The following is a 20,524-nucleotide window of genomic DNA, read 5'->3' as shown; positions in this document are numbered from 1 at the left end:
ACGTGATCACCCTAGGGACAAGGTGTGATGAGGGTGGCCCCCCGAGGCAGGGTTCCCACGTGATCACCCTAGGGGCAAGGTGTGGGGAGAGGATGCTCCCCCCAGGCAGGGGTCCCACGTGATCGCCCTGGGGGCCGGCCGGGCTGCTCCCCGCACTGTGCACAGGGCCCGGTCTGGAGAGGGCGGCACCCCGGGGAGGCGCGGGGGGGCGCACCCCAGCCCCCAGAGCGCAGCGCAGCCGGCTTAGGCAGTAGACAGGAGTAAATGGTCCGCGGCCCCTTTAAGGCAGGCGGCGGCCGGAAGTACTGGCGACTGAGGGCTGTCGCGAGCGCGCCTGCTGCGCATGCTCATTCCTCCCCTCCCCCCAGCCCCTGACTCGGCCGTTCGGAGACGGTAAGGGACGGAGGGCGCCGCGCTACGGGAGCCGGGAGGGGCCAGGCCCGGACGCGGAGTGCGGGGGGGGTCCGGCCGCAGTGGGAGGGGGAGCCCCAGAGCGCGCCGCCGCCGTACGTGCCGCCGCCGGGAGAGGGACGTCGCGCCGCCGCGGGGGGGGAAGGGGGGCTGAGTGGCTGCGTCCGCTCGGCGCCCGCCCGCCTGCCTGGAGCGAGGGGCGGGAGGAGGGGAGGCCACACCCCTTCCCCAGGGGAGCCCCGCCCCTGGCCCCGCGGCGGGGGCGCTGGGGCCCCGACCATCCTTGGGGGGAGGCTTTGGGCCCTCCGACCCCCCCCCCCGGGGGTATCCTAGGTAAAGGGGGCCGGTGACCTCTGACCCTTTCTGACCTTTCGGGGGCTGCCCACCTCTGACCCTTTCTGACCTTTCGGGGCGGGGAGTGGAGCTGGTGGCCTCTGGCACGTGCCCTCCCCACTCGTTGTCCAAGGCCACAGGTGGCATCGGGGGGAGTTTGTGCTGCCTGAGCCGAGCCCTGCCCTGCTAGCCGGGGGGTGGGGGTGGGGGTGCAATCCTGAAAAAGCTCCTGCCCCCTTCTCCTCTTTCACTACACAAGGTGAAGAGGGGATCTGGGCTGGCCCTCCAATACCTTCTGCTCCTTCCCAGCCAGCGCGCCATAGGCCGACCCCTTCCCCCACCTGCGCGCGCACGCTGACTAGAGTCAGTGCAGCTCGGGCCCGTTGGGCACCTGACTCTGAAGGTGGCACCTCACTTCCTCCAGTCCCTGTGGGATGATGGGGACACAGGGCTGAAGGGAGGGTCTCACGCTCTCTGAGTTCCTGACGGCCAGTGGGTAAGGGGTTGTTAGGGTGGAGGCTTGCCCCATCTGATCTCAGTGTGAAGGTTTTTGGGGACAGCCAGGTGCCTGTTGTCTACTGGCCATGCAGGTGTGAAGGGGGCTGGGCATCCTCGGACCATCTGTGTGTTAGATTATTGAGGCCTTGCGGGAGGTGGGGGGGCTGGGCCTTTTGAATCCCTAGTGGTTACACCAGACTGGAGAGTGAAAGGTATGTGTATAGTGGGTGCATGTAGGGCTCTGTTCGGCCCAGACATGGGTGTTACCCTTATGACCCTGACTACAGATGGATGAGTGGTGTTTGGCTGGATGGGTTGAGTCCTGTGTTGTCCTGTTGCTGAAAAGGTGACTGGTCTCGTGGTCTGGGACTCTGACTGGGGATAAAAAGTGTGAATATGTCCTCCCTACCCAGGACAGGTGAAGGATCTAGCACCATGTTATCTTAACAGCCAAAGGATGAAAATAATGTGGGGTCTCACCCTCCAAAGCCTGACTACCAAAAGGTGAATATTTTAGGGTTTGTGCACCTCCATATGGAGGGGTGAAGGATGAGACATTTCTAATCCTGTGACCTTGGCTGCAGTGGGATGTGTGAACACTTAATGAGGGAATGTTATGCTGAGTTTCATAAATCCAACCCTAGACGCCAGTAAACATTGGACCCAAGAATATACAGCCTCTGATGTGTAGTAAGTGAACTACAGAGAATTGTATTGTTCCCCTGGGACCAAATCTGCCTGTATGTCGGGCACACAAGTTGCGGGAGAATAAATATCAGGTATAGGACTCTGCCATTCCTAGGGCATTTACAGTGCTGAATGGGGACTGCAGTTGCAGTTCAATTGTATGTATGCCAGGTCCAGAAGCAACTGAACTCAGCCCTCTGAGGAGACTTCACTGCAGATTTGTCTTGCCTGAGCCCAAGTGATTCATCTTCCTGGTAACATCTGACACTAGGTGCTTTGATATGCTATGAAGCTCCCAGAGTGCCCTCTTACAGAGACTGTAGATCGGATTCCCCCTAGACACAGACAAGACCCACCTAAGCCAAAGAAATATTGAAAACAAAGGAGAACTGATTTGATAGCTGGATCCTGCCATGTTCTCCTTGATCAATTCTCAGTCGTGCATCCCATGCAGCCACAACCTTACTGGGCCACTTGTCCATTGGCCACATCATGTTTCTATTCCTTGCTTCCTTCTGGGTCGCTTCTCTGCCATGTTTATAGCCATGTTCTGATTGGTCCCAAAACACACTGCAAATCTGAAACAGGATAACTAGTCTTTCTTTCTGAAGCAGGGATGTGTGCTTTTTTTTTTATGTCGGCGCATAAGCAAATGCTTTCTTGGTAAGTTGTGCCTTACATTTGGTCCTAAACAGAGTCAGGCTTAGATTCAGCCTGATCTCATCTGGCAAGGAATGCCACAGCTGGAGGTCTGCCAATGAGAGAACACTGCCTCCAGCAACTCAATAATGTAAACCTGGGTCTCTCTGTGAAGAGGGACAATCAATATGTACACATACATGGAGGCTATTCCATATGGCAGGAGGTGCAGAGGAGAAGGCTCTCACATCAAGGATGGTGAGACTGGGGAAGAGCAGAGAGGAGGCCAACTAGACAAGATGAGGTAGAGAAATAGACATGGTTTCTGAGACAGACTGGTGCAAATCTGTTGCGGATTTTAAATCCAAGGAGAACAATCTTGAACTGGAGCCTGAATTACTTCAAACAAATTACATAATGTGTTATCCTCTCTCCATGCTTTTTAGGCAAGGATAATAATAATAAAAAAAAGCAATTAACTCCTCCAGTAATAAAATTGCATGCATATTTTTCCATGTGAGCTCTAGAGAGTATTCGAGCAAAGCACAACAAATACTCAAGGTGCTTTCAGTAAAACACTCTGAAGATCTTTCAGAGTAACAGCCGTGTTAGTCTGATTATCGTACAGGAGAGTGGGTTTGTGGGGGGGTGGGAAGAAATCCTGGATTTGTGCTGGAAATGGCCCAACTCGATTATCATACACATTGTAAGGAGAGTGATCACTTTAGATAAGCTATTACCAGCAGGAGAGTGGGGTGTGGGGAGAGAAAACCTTTTGTAGTGGTAAACACCCATTTTTTCATGGTTTGTATGTATAAGAACATCTTCTGTATTTTCCACAGTATGCATCCGATGAAGTGAGCTGTAGCTCACAAAAGCTTATGCTCAAATAAATGGGTTAGTCTCTAAGGTGCCACAAGTCCTCCTTTTCTTTCTGAAGATCTTTACTCCCATCCCTCCTCAACTCATCTTTGACACTAGGATCACAGTCTTACATTTATGCTTGCATGCAGTGGGGAAGGATCTCGCCTGTGCATTTTTCTGGTCATAAAAGATTATGGTATCAGGTTGCCTGCTAGGAATCTTGCAACTAAGGAAAGGAGGAAATTAGCCCCATCTTAGAAACCCGTCTCCCAGCGTGCACATGTCTGCTGCCAAGACCAAGCATGTGGGTTAGTGCTGACCTGGCTGGCACTGATTTTGCAATGTTTGGTTCTTAAACTACACTGTACAGGTAATTCCACTCTGCATTCTGTCTGCTGTTAAAATGTTTGTGAATATGGTACTGTGGGGTTCCTTGTTTTTTGTGTCTCATTGATACCAGATCTAAATGGTCTCAACTGCCTGCTTTGCAAGCTGAGAGGTGTGCTCTCTGGCTTATACATGCCCATCGTCCGAAGCCCAATATCCCCTTCTCTTTCACGGCAGCTGTTGCACTTCAGTTTGCTTCTGCAGCATGGAGTTTTATCAACAACTAGTGCTCCCCTTCACCTGCTCAGAGATTGAGAATCATTCTTCTGTAAGCGTCTCAGCTCCCACCAGTCCAATATCATTTTGTTAACTGTGGCAGGACTGCTGGCGACAGTTGCTCTTCCATTTTGACACCATAGAGCATTCTTGTTCTTCCCATGAGACCAGGGTAAATAGCTGGCTCTGCTTGTCCGCTACAGCACACTTGCCACCCAGCCCTTTGACTGCATGTGAGAGATGGCAAATGCCGAAGTGAGTGTCCCTGTGGGGGATGTGGTGGTTGTACCAAGTGAAGGAAATGAAGGGGAGAACCCGGAAGATACCAAAACCCAAGTGATATTACAGCTACAGCCAGTGCAGCAAGGGTGAGTGATCCATGTCACTTTGCATAGTCTAAAATATTGACACGCATGTGAGTGCACAGGTGTGGGAAGTGGGTATGTTTGCAATGTGGCTAATCTCATGTATGTGATCCAAGGCATGTCAATTTTCAGCATGCTCTTTAAGGGGTACTTCTGAAAGGGTTATACTTTGATTGATTCTGTTCTGCAAGCCTTAGAGGAAAAGAGAAATTATAACTGATTAAAATGTTAACTTTTAACAATGACCTAAAGTAGTTCATGTACATAATAAGGTAGTGACTTTAAGGTTTAACATCTTGGGAATTCCCAAGCTAGAAGCAAGCCCTGGGTGTCTCAGAGGGAAGCTGAGAATCCCTCCCCTTTGCAATGATTAGGAACATAGGAATTGCCACACTAGATCAGATTTGTGGTCAGATCTAGTCCAGTATCCTGTGTGACACTGGTAGTACCAAGTATTTCAGCAGAAGGTGCAAGAAATCTCCATAATGAACAATTACCGAATAACCTGTCCATAGGGGAAGCCTTTTCCTAAACCCAAGCAGAGATTGGTTTATGCCATAAATCTATATCCCTTATTTTGTAATCCTATGCTCTGTAATTGGATTTTCTCATTATCCATAACTAGGTGTCTGATCCTTCTTTGAATCCTGCTAAGATCTCAGATTGAATGTCTTGTAGCCATAAATTCCACAGATTAATTATATGTTGTGTTTTAAAATAAAAAGTTATAATACTTCTGCTTCTAGCCCTATTGGATCATGAGATGTTCGACCTTAAACTAGTCATTGTTTGAGGACTAAATACTGCTCCCTCTATCTTAGTTTGTTCTATTTGGGGCCACATACTGGGCCCGCCACTATGGTATCTGAGCTTTGGGCCAGTGTAATTATAGGACAGGGGAATTCCACGTTTCCTAGTAATTTGTTGGGTTTTTTTAATGGCTGCTCAGGGATATGAATGTTAAAACAACGCTTGGGGAGATAGATTAATGAGCTGCATGCAGGTGAGCCAGGCAACGGGGCATGATAAATGCAGGATCACATGGAAACTACCACCTATGTGATAATGTAATTATATCGACATACACAAACATCTGTGCCTGCTTTGGCATCCCCTACTGTGAAATATAATAAAGCCAAGGTGCTAAATGTTGGCAGCTACAATAGATGGTAGTGTATTATGGTACCCTACATTGGCAGTCTCTTCCTAGGGACAGATGACTTCCACCAGTTACGTGCCTTTTAATCAATAAATATATTGCAAAAAACATTTGTACAACATGAACTGGGATTTTACATGCATAAAAATCATAACATTAAAAGTACAGATTTATACAACAAGTAACTCTGTCCCTTTGCCTGTAGGCATGACAACTGAATCTTTCAGTCTGTGATCACAAGGAGGATATACAGTGATGCAAAATGCCACATGTATATCTGAGGTTGTAGGCAAAGGTGCAGTATAAACGTAAAGCAGAGAATTAACAGTCTTACTGGTGGAGCAGTGCAGGGGTGGGGAGCGTAGCATTGGTAACAGCTATGCATGTTTCAATCCCTGGTGATTATTACTCATTTTTTATACCTGAACCCCCCCACCCCAAAAAAGTTTGTAAAACAAGATTTTGTCCCTAAGGGACAAGTAAGCAAAAAATGAAATGAGGTTTTTAACCCTGTGCTATGAATCTTAATTTTTCCGTGATTTATATAGTTTGTTTATCGATGGACACTTTTACAACAGGATTTACGAAGAGGGCTCTGAGACCAGTGCCGCTGTGGTGGCTGTAGAAACACATACCATACACAAACTAGAAGAAGGGATTGGTAAGTTTCTCTTTGGTGTGGGCATAAACATGTCTCCTGCAGAATTACTTGCAGTTTGGTTTGCACCTTTAATACACTAGGGTTCTCTCACCACTGGGATCAGCAGTTGGGGATGTTGTTTTCCCCAGGAGGTAGAGTGCATTGTCTTGGGGTGTTCCCACCTGGATCATCAGTGCTATAGTTGCCATTAGGACTCTTGATACTGGGGGTGAAATCCTGGCTCCAGTGAAGTCAATGGCAAAACTTGCATTGGTTTCAGTGGAACCACGAATTTACCTTGAAGGTCTTCTCGGTACACAGAAGCTAGCTGCACAATGTTTGTGTGAATAGTGGATTCCAACAGGAACTGTCTGAGCGTCTATGCCAGTCCCTGTCAAACAGCTGGCTTCTTGCTTTGTATGGATTGATACAGGTTAAGGGTTTGGGTTAAATATAATGAGCTGAGCAGGCTGGCTCTGCATTGCTGCCTGCCAGCCCAAGGAGCAAGAGCCTAGGGGGAAAGTTCTCTCAGAACACACAGTGAATCTTGACTCTAGCATTCTGCCCCTTCGATGTGTGTGGATCTCCCATTGACGTCAGTAGAAGATCAGCACCTGCACGGAACAGGTTTTTGGAGCAGAGACCCACTGCTTAGATACTAGAGCAGAACATTGTCCTATGTCTTAAATTTAAACTGAGATTTCCCATGTGACAGGATGTGGTTCTACTTACAGACCCTTGGTGACCTTTCTTTGTGCTTGCATTGGATGCATTTTGCTAGCGTAGGTGATCAGATTCTGGTTCAGACAGATTCTGCTAACATCTACGTTTTTCTTTGGGTGGTTGCCATTTAGAAGGAAGTTACCTGCTGCAGGAGAATGGACCCTTTACCTGCATTGGCTTTATGAGGCTGGGAAGGATAAGAGGTGTATTGCTGAATTAGGAAGTGTTCTACTCATGAAACTGGACTGTCACACCTCTCCCTTTGGGGTTTGAGCTCCCAATAATGAAAATCTCATGTTATCCATACTTCTGCCTGCAGACCCCAGCACCATTGAAACCAACGATGAAATTGAGATTGCCTACCCCATCACCTGTGGGGAGAGCAAAGCCATCCTTCTCTGGAAGAAGTTTGTCTGTCCAGGAATTAACGTCAAGTGTGTCAAGGTAACTTGTTTGCCATAGAGTAGCCCGATTTCCTTGGCCAGATCCCCTCTCTGAAGCTGGGACTGTGGCAGGTCGTTTTCTTTCTTCCAGTGTATTTTCTCTCTCTCTCTCTCTCTCTCTCTCTCTCTCTCAATTTCATCTGTCTCTCTACACTGGAGTTTGTTAAATTTGCGTTGGCAGCATGCAGGGCCCCAAACATGGGAGTTGGTTTTGTCTCTGTAAGAGGCAAGGCTACAAGCAGATTCTCAGGGTGGAGGGTTCTCAGCCCCCTTGTCTTTCTGGGTTGCTATTGATCCCTGTTTAAAGTCCTGCTTTTTCTTTCTTTTCTTCCATCACACTCCCTTGGAGCCACGTTGTGATGGTTTCTAGGGGTGCCCAGGACTGTGTGTGTGAGAGAGACTTGCTGGTGCTTAACTGGGCGTCCGCTCCCTGATACCAGGAGTCTGTTAGCCGCCCAAACAATCTCCTCAGGCCTCTGCCAGCCCTCACTTTGCCTTGCAGGTTAACAATAGGTGTATCTGAGCCGCTCTGAGACCATGCCCTGTAGTATCCAGCCCTTGTCTATGGATACTCACAGAAAATACCAGGTAAGCTGTCCCCAAAGGAAGAGGGCTCACACCAGTTTGATTCAGCTGCGGGTCAGCTCCAATATAACATCACAGCACTGAGATATATTTATAGAGACAATAGTCAATGTGTTTTCAAAGGCTGAGATTTAAGAGATAGTGAGTAAGGATAATGGAAACAGAAATAATTACATATAAAACAAAATAATAAAACACAGTCTGGGTCTATGCTTGTCAATGTAGACCTTTCCTATATAATCAAGTAGATTAACCCCCAAAGGGTCAGTCTTTTGCAGAGTTAGCTATCCTAAGACAAACCAGGATCCAAATATTCAAGAAGCCCTCTCTGCCAGGGGTTTTCCTTAGTGACTGGATAACAAAAAGTCTTTTTGCCTCTCCTTATATTTCCCAAAATTCATTGTTTTTGCCCCAGAATCAGGTTCCTTTCCTCGTGTGCTGGCTCCAAGTTGCCTTCACATCCTTATATTGACTCCATATGCAAAACATGCTTCCACTGTCTTGTCTTATGACGCTTAATCTACATATGGACCTAGGCAGACAGGCGAATATACACCCTTTTGTCTGGCAAAACCTGTTTGTCAACACTGCCTGGGACAAAGGCTCTAAAACATATTTTAGGTACATATACACAACTTCTATATATGATCAGTACATATATCTCACAGTGCTGATGAGGATCAGTATGTCATAAGCTTTTATTAGAGACCTCACATGACCCTTTTGGGATAAATACTCTGAAATTGTGTGTGTTAGGTATAGTAAGGTGGTCAGGTCTGATAGGCGTTGCTGTTACAGAACAGTGGACCCTTTGCCACCTTGCATTGAAGGGTTCTTAGGGTCATTGGGGAATATTCCTGAAGTAGTGCAGGCCCCCCTCAAGCATTCCATTCGTGACATGCTGGCTGGGGAAAGGGAATCCTGCTGTCGGATCCCCCAGCTGGCAGTGCGATAAGCTGTTGAGGTTAATGCCAGTGTGTGCTTCTGTATGTTCAGACAAGTCATGCAGGCCAGAAACACTGAGTGCAGAGCTCTGGGGTTCCTGCAGCTGATGTGCACTTTGTGGCTTCAGTGTTTTACAGCTTGGCTTTTAGGAGGGCATATCTCAGTTATTGGTGGGAGGTAAAGTTGAGGGTATTTCCCAAGCAAAATGCTCATGCCACACGGATGGTGTAGTGTCATTTGACACACGGAGCTAATTCAGCCTAGTATAAATAAGATGTGTACATCACTTTAAACTTTAAAGTATTTAATTAAGGGAGTTAAAGGATTAGAAGTATGATTTAAGCGTGGCTAAAAGGGTAATTTTTAAAAAAGTTCCTTTTAAAGCACTCGTCACTTTATAACTAGGAGGATGATGGAATTAATGGAAGCAGATGAGAAGATGGGTTAAAAGCCAAACAAACGATTAAATCAGGTTTTATTTACACTGACCATTTTAGTGTTTCAATTTGCATGTTGAATAGATACCTTAATTTTAAAGAGAGGCCAGTCCCCTGATTCCAAACTCTGAATCTAGATCCAAGTTGGTTTGGATCTTTATTGTAGGTAGATCCAAATCTAAATGTTCTTGAACTTGGGGTGTAAACTTTTCCAAAGTTCCAGGTGTTTAGGTTTGTTGTTCTGATACAGGCAATTACAGAGAGAGACTTCTGCTACAAACTCAGATCTAAACCTATGTCTGCATCTGAAGTTTGTTTATAGAGCTTTGGTTGTGGCTCATCTCTCAAATATATTGTTAGTTATTAACCCAACACTGCGTCATTGAATTAAATGGTATTACTTTCATTGACTTCAGTGGGAGTAAGGACAGGCCGTATTACAATACAGCATATGCCAAACCAAATGCTTTGTTGCATGCAACCCAGAAAAGTCAATGAGTTAGCCCCAGGTGTATGTCAGTGCACAATATGACCGACATCTGAGTTCTCTGATTTTGGTATGAAGGGTTATGTTGTTCAATCTAGCAGAGAAAGGTTTAACATGATCCAATGGCTGGAAGTTGAAGCTAGACAAATTCATAGTGGAAATAAGGTGTAAATGTTCAACAGGGAGGGTAATAAGCCATTGGAACAATTTACCAAAGGTTATGGTGGATTCTTCATCACTGTCAATTTTTTAAAATCAAGATTGGATGTTTTTCTAAAAGCTCTACTCTAGGAATTATTTTGGGGAAGTTGTATGGCCTGCATTAGACAGGAATTCAGACTAGATGATCACATTCATCCATTCTGGCCATGGAATCTGTGAACCTGTGAGTAAATGAGAGCAACTACCACTGACTTCAAAGGTAATTGCACCTGTTTATGGTAGGAATTTTGTTCATGGACTGTAAAGCTACCTTTAAGGCAGCACTGAAAAGTGCTAGGGAAAGTGCTTTCGGCTTGATCTGCTTGGACCACCTGCTGAAAAGTCATAGAACATCCCTGTAAATGTGCTGGATTGTGTTTTACATATTTGTATCAAATCACATGCATCAGGATGTAAAATGATCTCCTGGAAGGGGTTCAGGAAGGAACTGCTCTCAATAACCACCCACTGTTACCTTGCCGGTTAAGTATGGTTTTGGGAGGTTGCGGTCTCCTTCAACTGAAGGAGAACATAGAACATAAGAACGGCCAGACTGGGTCAGACCAAAGGTCCATCCAGCCCAGGATCCTGTCTGCCGACAGTGGCCAATGCCGGGTGCCCCAGAGGGAGAGAACTTAACAGGTAATGATCTAGTGATCTCTCTCCTGCCATCCATCTCCACCCTCTGACAAACAGAGGCTAGGGACACCATTCCTTACCCATCCTGGCTAATAGCCATTAATGGAGTTAACCTCCATGAATTTATCCAGTTCTCTTTTAAACCCTGTTATAGTCCTAGCCTTCACAACCGCCTCAGGCAAGGAGTTCCACAGGTTGACTGTGCGCTGAGTGAAGAAGAACTTCCTTTTATTTGTTTTAAACCTGCCACCCATTAATATCATTTGGTGGCCCCTAGTTCTTATATTATGGGAACAAATAAATAACTTTTCCTTATTCACTTTCTCCACACCACTCATGATTTTATAGATCTCTATCATATCCCCCCTTAGTCTCCTCTTTTCCAAGCTGAAAAGTCCTAGCCTCTTTAATTACTCATCATATGGGACCTGTTCCAAACCCCTAATCATTTTAGTTGCCCTTTTCTGAACCTTTTCTAATGCCAGTATATCTTTTTTGAGATGAGGGGACCACATCTGTATGCAGTATTCAAGATGTGGGCATACCATGGATTTATACAACAGCAATAAGATATTCTCCCTCTTATTCTCTATCCCTTTTTTAATGATTCCTAACATCCCGTTTGCTTTTTTGACTGCTGCTGCACACTGTGTGGATGTCTTCAGAGAACTATCCATGATGACTCCAAGATCTGTCTCCTGATTAGTTGTAGCTAAATTAGCCCCTGTCATATTGTGTGTATAATTGGGGTTATTTTTTCCAATGTGCATTACTTTCCATTTATCCACATTAAATTTAATTTGCCATTTTTTGCCCAATCACTTAGTTTTGTGAGATCTTCTTGAAGTTCTTCACAGTCTGCTCTGGTCTTAACTATCTTGAGCAGTTTAATATCGTCTGCAAACTTTGCCACCTCACTGTTTACCCCTTTCTCCAGATCATATATCAATAAGTTGAATAGGATTGGTCCTAGGACTGACCCTTGGGGAACACCACTAGTTACCCCTCTCCATTCTGAAAATTTACCATTTATTCCTACCCTTTGTTCCCTGTCTTTTAACCAGTTCTCAATCCATGAAAGGGTCTTCCCTCTTATCCGATGACAACTTAATTTATGTAAGAGCCTTTGGTGAGGGACCTTGTCAAAGGCTTTCTGGAAATCAAAGTATGCTATGTCCACTGGATCCCCCTTGTCCACATGTTTGTTGACCCCCTCAAAGAACTCTTAATAGATTAGTAAGGCATGATCTCCCTTTACAGAAACCATGTTGACTTTTGAGCAACAATTCATGCTCTTCTATGTGTCTGACAATTTTATTCTTCACTATTGTTTCAACTAATTTGCCCGGTACTGACGTTCGACTTACCAGTCTGTAATTGCCAGGATCACCTCTAGAGCCCTTCTTAAATATTGGTGTTACATTAGCTGTCTTCCAGTCATTGGGTACAGTAACTGATTTAAAGGACAGGTTACAAACCATAGTTAATAGTTCTGCAATTTCACATTTGAGTTCTTTCAGAGCTCTTGGGTGAATGCCATCTGGTCCCGGTGACTTGTTACTGTTAAGTTTCTCAATTAATTCCAAAACCTCCTCTAGTGATACTTCAATCTGTGACAATTCCTCAGATTTGTCACCTACAAAAGACGGCTCAGGTTTGGGAATCTCCCTAACGTCCTCAGCCATGAAGACTGAAGTAAAGAATTCATTTAGTTTCTCTGTGATGACTTTATCGTCTTTAAGTGCTCCTCTTGTATCTTGATCGTCAAGGGCCCCACTGGTTGTTTAGCAGGCTTCCTGCTTCTGATGTGCTTAAAAAACATTTTGTTTATTACTTTTTGAATTTTTGGCGAGCTGTTCTTCAAACTCCTTTTTGGCTTTTCTTATTACATTTTTACATTTAATTTGGCAATGTTTATGCTCCTTTCTATTTACCTCACTAGGATTTGACTTCCACTTTTAAAAGATGCTAGAGACAAGATATTGGGCTAGAAGAATAACAGCCGTGTTAGTCTGTATTCGCAAAAAGAAAAGGAGTACTTGTGGCACCTTAGAGACTAACCAATTTATTTGAGCATAAGCTTTCGTGAGCTACAGCTCACGTGTAGCTCAACTGTAGCTCACGAAAGCTTATGCTCAAATAAATTGGTTAGTCTCTAAGGTGCCACAAGTCCTCCTTTTCTTTTTGGGCTAGAAGAACTGACTAATGGTTTCTGGTTGTGGAGTGTCCTAATGTAAAGTAATGTTCCCTCCTGGTTTTGTTGATCTGTCTTTCTGCCTGGCTGAATTCTTTGTTGTTGTTTTTTTTAGTTTAATGACCAGTTGATCAGCCCTAAGCACTTTGTTCACTTGGCTGGCAAGTCTACCCTGAAGGACTGGAAGAGAGCCATTCGCCTTGGAGGAATCATGTTGAGGTAGGACTGTCCACCATTGTAGCCAGCTTCAGTACTTCCCCAGTGCAGCAACAGAATCTTTTGCAGACATTTCATCTGCCTCTGTGTCTTCAATACATGCCAGTTAAATCTCTTACCGAGAAAAAGTGGATGGAACAGCAGATCACTTTTAATATGGATGGCCAGCAGCCTGCAGGACCTTTATGGTGAAATCCTAGCCCCACTGAAGTCAATTGGAGTTTTGTCATTACTTCACTGGCATCAGGATTTCACTTTACATCCCAGAACTAATGTGGTGAACATATACAGTTAGGGTTGCATGGTATTTAATGGGGCATAAGGGTACTGTCACAGGGCCAGAACCATGTATACAAAGTTGGGGAATGGAGACATGAGGGCCACTGTTTTTCAATTAAGATCTTCTGGGGGACTCATGGAAGGGAGATGGGTTTCTTGTTCTTCTTCCTCCCCATGCAGTCATAGTTGTCCCTCTGACCTGTTGGTTTCTTCAGGCTGAGATCCAAGCTGAGTTCATTGCATAGTTCTCTCCCCATTCTGTGCACAGGAAGATGATGGACTCTGGGCAAATCGACTTCTACCAGCATGACAAGGTTTGCACCAACACCTGTCGAAGCACCAAATTTGATCTCCTGATCAGCAGTGCCAGAGCACCGGTGCCGGGGCAACAAACAAGTGTGGTGCAGACTCCCACATCAGCTGATGGTAGGGGACAGAAAGACAGCTAGAAATGCCATGTGTTACCCTGTAGCACTTCCCTCCTCCCTCCTGCTCACTGAGACTGTCCAGTTATCTCTGTTTGCTTTCTGTGTGCAATGTCCTAATGCAGTGCACCACCACCTCTCTCCTAGTGCAGTCCCACATCTCAGATTACTTTTTACTTGCACCCAAGTTGCTTCAAAAGATTCCTGGGAGGGGTGAAGCTTCCTGTTGAGTCTGCTGGGAGTGGGGATCAGTGGGATCTAGCAACGAACTGTACACTGTAAGGTTCAGGGTCGGGAGCAGCCGGCAATGCACTGGTGGTGGATGTAGACAGCTGTGGGACCCAGCGGAAAACTGCTGGTAACCGACCTCTTGGCAATCTCTGTTCTAAAGTGCTTGGGTGTGGAACACAAAACAGCACATGAAAAAACAGTTGAAAGAGACCCGCTTGCAGTGGTTTTCCTGATGCATGTCCTATTTGCAGGCCTATTAGAGGGTCATGTGAAAAGGAGTATACTGGATTTCTGGTGGCTCAGACATGTATTGGATGGGCCTTTTCACTCTGAAAAATAAACAAATGGAACATTTAAAACCCCAGCCAGCTGGGATCTGGCTCCCACTTCTACCTCTGGCAGCATATGTCCACCTGTAGTCTTACTGGTTTGTCCTGTTTTCCACATGCTGTAGTTGGTAACCCTACACCTTGACTTTTGGTATCATTTAGCGACATGATGCATGGCTTCTGCATTGGTGCTGTCATTTCAGGCTGGTTCTCAGAATAAAAATGAAAAACAAGAGTCCTTCCAAGTTTAATGTTATTTAAAAAGTCAATGAATCAATTACTCTGGGTGAAGACTTTGAATGACGAATAGCATTTTAACTAAGAATGCTGAAATAAGGCTGATCAAATCTCATACTTCGGGGCATAAGCCAATCTTTTGCAGAGGTGAGGAAGGAGATTTCCTCCCCATTGTACATTATCATACCATTGGTTAGGTTACTTTCCTCTAAGTCTGAAGTGACAGCCAGTGTATGAGGTATGATGCCAGTCGTGATAGACCAGTGCTCTGATCAGATATGGAGAGTCCTATGTTCCCAATGTGACAAGGCAGGGAAATGACTGACCAATTTGCTCCTTAAGTTCCCTCCTTTATTCTGATCCCTTCTGCTACTTTTACACCAGGATGGGTCTCTGGTTAACTCTATGGACAGGGAGCAGCTTTCCATCCACAAACCCTAGTGCATTTCATAGATATGGTTCCACTGACAACAAACAAGATCGGCTTTTAGCTAGTTTGGTTTATAGATACAAATAGCCTGACAGAGAGTGAAAAACACTGGGGGAGTGGAAAGTAAAGCTGCTGATGGGAGCATGAAATTCCTGGTGCTGCTGAGAGAGCTGAAGCTTCCTCTTCTGGATCCTTTTGCAGGGAGCATCACCCAAATTGCATTGTCCGAGGAGAGCATGGAGGAGGGGATTGAATGGAACTCTGCTCTGACGGCTGCTGTCACCATGGCCACTGAGGAGGGCATCAAGAAGGACACAGAGGAGATTTCGGGTAAGTTCATACTGTCTGTTGGCTCTTCACCACTCGTCCAAATTTTCGGAGTGAATTTAAGGCTGATGAAAGGTTCTAGATTTACAGCCTGGGAGACTAACGTCCTCAGAACAGGTCTGACCTAGGCAGCAGTAGTGCAAGTTTCCCCTCTCCCCTGCAAACACACACGGTGCCCACTATTGTGAGTAAGGGGTGAGTTCAGTCTCTAAAGCCCATTCAGTCCTTGGCCTCTCTGCTGAGATGACCAAGCAGGTCAGTTAGTGCCTGTTATGACATGGTAACTCTTTATGAAATAGACACTGGCCTATCAGGAACTGGGCAGAGACCACCCACACATTTTCCAAAGGCCAGTGAACAACTTTAGAGCAAAAAGAAAAGGAGGACTTGTGGCACCTTAGAGACTAACCAATGTATTCAAGCATAAGCTTTCGTGAGCTACAGCTCACTTCATCGGATGCATCGGCTCACGAAAGCTTATGCTCAGATAAATTTGTTAGTCTCTAAGGTGCCACAAGTCCTCCTTTTCTTTTTGTGAATACAGACTAACACGGCTGCTACTCTGAAACTTCAGAGTAGTGCCACGTTCAGTCCCTATTCGGCTATGGCTGGATTCAAACTACTGACCTAGAGGCAAAGCCCTCCATAGCATATTACCAGTTCTCTGAGCCATCCACTTTCTCCCTGCGCTATTGTTACAGGTGCTTCACTGGCCCTCCTGATACCTGTCCAGAAGCTTAGGCAGAGTTCCCCAAGCCAGCAGGTGAAGACCATAGACACTGTATCTTGTGCAGACAGGCAGAGGTAGTGAAGTACTGTTCTAAAAGTCGTAAGCTGTATGAAAGTCCTCACTAGTGATGTTTACTTCCCAGATCCATTTTTTTTTGTTTGTTTTTTGTTTTTTGCATGTCATGTCCACCCTGATGGCCAGATTAGAAGCCGGCTTCCAAAGTTACTGCTGCATGACAGCGCGCTGCTCTTGGAACGGTTTTAATGTAGCCTTGCGGGAAAATGCCAAATGCTTGTACGTGTCGAATTCTTCTCCCTCCTGTCTCTTCCTGTGCCAGAGGACACGCTGATGTTCTGGAAAGGAATAGCCGACGTGGGGCTGATGGAAGAGGTCGTCTGCAACATCCAGAAAGAAATAGAAGAGGTGCTGAAAGGTGTCCAGCAGAGGCTCGGTCAATCTCCCTTCCAGATCACAGGTGGGTGGGAGGCCAGCCGCCTCTGTGTTGATATTAAAGGATTACTGAAAAAGTGGTTATGGCCAGAGACGGGAAGGGAAAACTGGCCCTTTCCTACTCACAAAATCCTCTCCTGGAGTCAAATTCTCTTTTTAGTTACACCCATGATTTTTTATTTATTGTTTTTAATTCACCTTTGGACAGATAGATGACAGTTTCAGAAAGTTTTATGTAATGGAAAAACTTGTGCAACCTTCGCTATTGCTGGAGAGCTAATGACACTGCCAGCATTACGGGCAGAAAAACTGTAGGGGGTGGTCTAACATATACAGATGATACTTTAATGTGAAGCGATTCAGAGCTGCTTGAGTGACAGGTCTTTCTTTTGATATGAACAGAGTTGTGCCATCATTGGATGTCCACGGGGTTGGGAATGCCCTCTTCAGCCAGCACTCCTGGAATTGCACTCTGGAAAAATGAAGAACTTTTAATAGAAAGCACTAGAGGATTTTAGGCATAATAAATAAATCTCATCTGCCTGGCTCCTTGACTGGAAGTTTAGGCTGTCTAATTTTAGGCACTCACCCATGTGGGGTTTTCTTGCAGATGCTGCAGTCCTGAATAATGTGGCCCACACTTTTGGCCTGATGGACACAGTCAAGAAAGTTTTGGACAACAGGAAAAGCCAAACAGAGCAGGGAGAAGAGCAGTTTCTTTATACTTTAGCAGGTATGGTCAATGCCTGGGAAATATTTGTTAATGAAACCTGGTGTCCCATCACAACTCTCTAGAGCTGATGTGACTCATGCACTTTCCTATTTGACTTTGAGTGCAAAGCAATATGTTACTCCCTTTATTTAAAACCTAAATTTGCCTTTTTTTCCATACACCAACATGCAACTAGTGTGTTATCCTGTCACTGCAAATTATTGACATATTACATCATGAAACACGTGCACTTGAATCTCCATCCGTTCTAGGGATCAAGTAGGAATCCCCCAAAGTCCCTTGTGTACCAGTGAGCCATTGGCCAGGGGTGTTAGGGAGTGTGTAGTATAAGGTATGCCCACTGCTGAGGGAAGGATACTGGCCTTGCTGGACTTCTGGTCTGCTCCACAATGGCTGATGCTGCTTCTTATTTTCAGTTATATTCCCCAAAGATCCTTATCTGAGCTATGTTTGTGCTGGAGACCCATCTTCAGGAGTGGCCTTGGGACTCCCAGTCCCTGCGACAGCTCGTGAATGCCATCCATCCTGAGATGGCACCCAACCAAGCTCAGGAGATAGCTCTCACTGCCACGCTTTCTCCTAGCTGGAACAGGCATGTGCAGCAATGGCATCCATCTTCTCGGCAGTGAAAACAAGGCTGTGAGCAGATAAGTAGAGGTAGAAAACCACTCCAGAATTAGGAGACAAGGGGAATTCCAAGGACCTTGGTCCTTAATTCTCCATTGCATTGCACCTTGTGCAGCCATTTACACAAATGCAACGTGGGTGTAAAACGTGTAAAAAGCTACCTGATCAGAAAGGCAGTGTTCTGCCTCCACGCTGCATGGGTGTGAATGGTTGCTGAAGCTGCAGGGCCATTGTCAGTCTGGCCCCTGGTCTTGAACAAAGTTTTGTCTGAAGCGGATTGAGGAGAAACACCTTATTGGACATCTGAGATGCCCCACTGCAAAATAAATAATATGTGGGACCAGATGTTGCTGATTTTATGGAGCTCCTTTAAATATCTCCCTCTGCTTTCAGTGACTCAAGCTTTATCTGAATATGCTGTATTGTCATTCTTCTTGCAGACCTGGAACGCCAGCTGGAGGAGCAGAAGAAGCTCGCCAGGGATCAGAAGATGAAGTCTCAGACGATCCAGAACGTGGTGCTGATGCCAGTCAGTGCTCCGAAACCCCCTAAGAGACCTCGTCTGCAGCGCCCGGCCTCAGCCACAGTCTTGAGTCCCTCCACCCCTGTCCAGCAGCCTCAGTTCACAGTCATCTCACCCATTGCCATCGCACCTATGGGACAGCAATTCTCAGTGGGCAACATTCCGGTGGCAACCATCAGCCAGGGATCCAGCCCAGTGACTCTCCACACCTTGCCATCCTCACAGCTCTTCCGATATGCCACCGTGGTGTCTTCCTCCAAGTCCAGTTCATCTGACACTGTGACCCTTCATCCGTCCTCCAGCTTGGCCCTGCTGAGCTCAGCCGCTATGCAGGACAGCAGTGGCCTGGCTAATGTGGCCGCAGTGGTGAACCCTGTGGAACTGGTGGCCATGGAGTCTGGCCTGACGTCTACCATCCAAGCTGTTGAGGGCACCTCAGAAGACGGACAGACCATCATAGAGATAGACCCAGCACCAGATCCTGAAGCAGAGGCTGAGGAATCGGAGGGCAAAGCTGTGATTCTGGAAACTGAGCTGAGGACAGAGGAGAAAATGGTGGCAGATGTTGAGGACCATCAGCATCAGGTGCACAATGTAGAGATCGTTGTCTTGGAGGATTAGCAAGGAAGGCAAATCTCATTGGTGGGATGGGTTGTTGGGTTTTTTTTTTTTCTTGGTTAAACTTTTTCATTTTGACAGTCATCCTGTTCGTTGCCATGGATCTTTTTCATTTTTACAGTCCAAAAATGGAAGAAGCTGGAGAAACACGGAGAGGCCCAAGAAAAGGCTCCATCTCATGGAGTGATGGACAAAATCAACCGTTTCTGCAGGGAGGAAGGAGAAGTGATTCTACAGACCAGAAGGGGAGAGCCCCTCCTTCCTGAGAGTGCTCAGTGATACAGCCCATATTCTCGTTTTTGCCCAGGCCTGATCATTGCTAGGACTGTTTTAGTTGAGAGAGACTCTCTGGCCAGTAACTGGAGCATTGATCTTACTGCTGGAAGGGGTTGATGGTTGCTTTGGGGGAAACAGGTACCTCATTTTTATTTTTTCCCAGGGAAGGGAATTCTGTCCAACTCCTCATTATCAACTATGCTGGTATTTTGCTTTTGGCAAGGAAGCAGCAACCCTGACTGAGTGTTCATTGTCCCCTTTCCCACACCCTGTGGTTTTTTTGTTTCTTCTTTTTTTTTGCTTTGCTCTCCCTTTCCCTTTCCAGATCTGCTGGCTGCTAAAGTGCTTAAGCTGCTTTTGGGTTCTGTCACCCAAATCCTGCTTCTTCCCTTCCTGGCCTTCTCCCTCCCAGGCCTTGTAAGTTTCTTTGCCGCAGGACACTGTTACAAGACACTGATCACTTAAGCCTGGTGCATAAAGGAGAAGAATCAACCCATTGGTAAAAACACAGCCCTCCCTTTAGCATAGCGCTGACCTCCTGGATGTATAAAGCGTGTGTTGTGCTGTTGCTTCCTGGGAGAGCTGGACTCCATGGGGCAGGAGCCCCATCTGTTTATGCCGCACGCTGGAAACTGTACTTGCTAGTTGCTACATGTTGGTGTGTGAGGTTTTTTTTCCCTTAATCTATTTGCAGGATTAGAACTGGCATATTATTTTAGCATTGTGACTGCCTCAGCATCCCCCTTCCCCCCACCACTTCGGGGGGGCTCTTTCTGTTTCTTTGTGGAGAGAGGAAGGGAAGGAGGGAATCTATTTTTAATTCAGCTGTTGAATTGTGGGGAATTGGGAGGGCTGGGGGAAATCTGCTTGGTTGAAATATATTAAGCAAAACAGTAACAACAGAAATAGACCCGGAGGGGGAGGGAAAGGAGGAGGTGTGTGGTTATTTTATTTTATTTTTTAATTTTGTTTTTTTTTGCATTAAAAGGAAAAATCTAAATGCATCTAGATTATTAATGGAAAGGACTACAGTGAATTTGTTGTTTGTATTTTAATAGCACCTCAATCCAGATTGGGGCCCTGTTTTGCAAGGCACTGCACCAGCACATAGGAAATAGTCCATGACGTGTAGCACTTACACTGTAAACAAAGGATGAGAGAAAGGAAATATTATTTATTAGAGACAGACATTAAAGGCCTGATTTTTCCACTCGACTGTAGCTTGTCACTGGGTAAAGGG

The 20,524-nt window shown here is 45.9% G+C and overlaps 1 protein-coding gene across 6 annotated transcripts; it reads left to right on the top strand.

Moving 5' to 3' along the window:
• The first annotated feature begins 293 nt into the window (after window positions 1–293).
• On the top strand, window positions 294–20,499 carry GMEB1 (glucocorticoid modulatory element binding protein 1). 6 transcript variants are annotated; one of them, XM_073318054.1, is made up of 10 exons: window positions 294–393; window positions 4,239–4,403; window positions 6,108–6,220; window positions 7,242–7,366; window positions 12,969–13,072; window positions 13,617–13,774; window positions 15,202–15,330; window positions 16,395–16,532; window positions 17,118–17,240; window positions 18,308–20,499. In XM_073318054.1, exons 2-10 carry the CDS (start codon window positions 4,276–4,278, stop codon window positions 19,009–19,011), a joined length of 1,722 nt encoding a protein of 573 aa, XP_073174155.1. In that variant the 5' UTR covers window positions 294–393; window positions 4,239–4,275; the 3' UTR covers window positions 19,012–20,499. The 6 variants fall into 6 exon arrangements, with proteins under 6 accessions (XP_073174155.1, XP_073174154.1, XP_073174157.1 ...); XM_073318053.1 differs by having other exon boundaries at window positions 367–393; window positions 3,997–4,403; XM_073318055.1 differs by lacking the exon at window positions 294–393 and adding an exon at window positions 524–1,746.
• The last annotated feature ends 25 nt before the right edge of the window (window positions 20,500–20,524 follow it).

The sequence above is a fragment of the Lepidochelys kempii genome, chromosome 19, assembly GCF_965140265.1.
Source record: "Lepidochelys kempii isolate rLepKem1 chromosome 19, rLepKem1.hap2, whole genome shotgun sequence".
Lineage (NCBI taxonomy): Eukaryota > Metazoa > Chordata > Testudines > Cheloniidae > Lepidochelys > Lepidochelys kempii.
Note: the sequence above shows the minus strand (reverse complement) of the source record. Positions and strands in the feature narration are given on the sequence as shown.

Coding starts and splice junctions, on each gene's coding strand:
- GMEB1 (XM_073318054.1), top strand. CDS start 4,276: ATGGCAAATGCCGAAGTGAGTGTCCCTGTGGGGGATGTGGTGGTTGTA. Junction 6,221..7,241: donor CAAACTAGAAGAAGGGATTG/GTAAGTTTCTCT, acceptor TTCTGCCTGCAG/ACCCCAGCACCATTGAAACC. Junction 13,073..13,616: donor CTTGGAGGAATCATGTTGAG/GTAGGACTGTCC, acceptor TTCTGTGCACAG/GAAGATGATGGACTCTGGGC.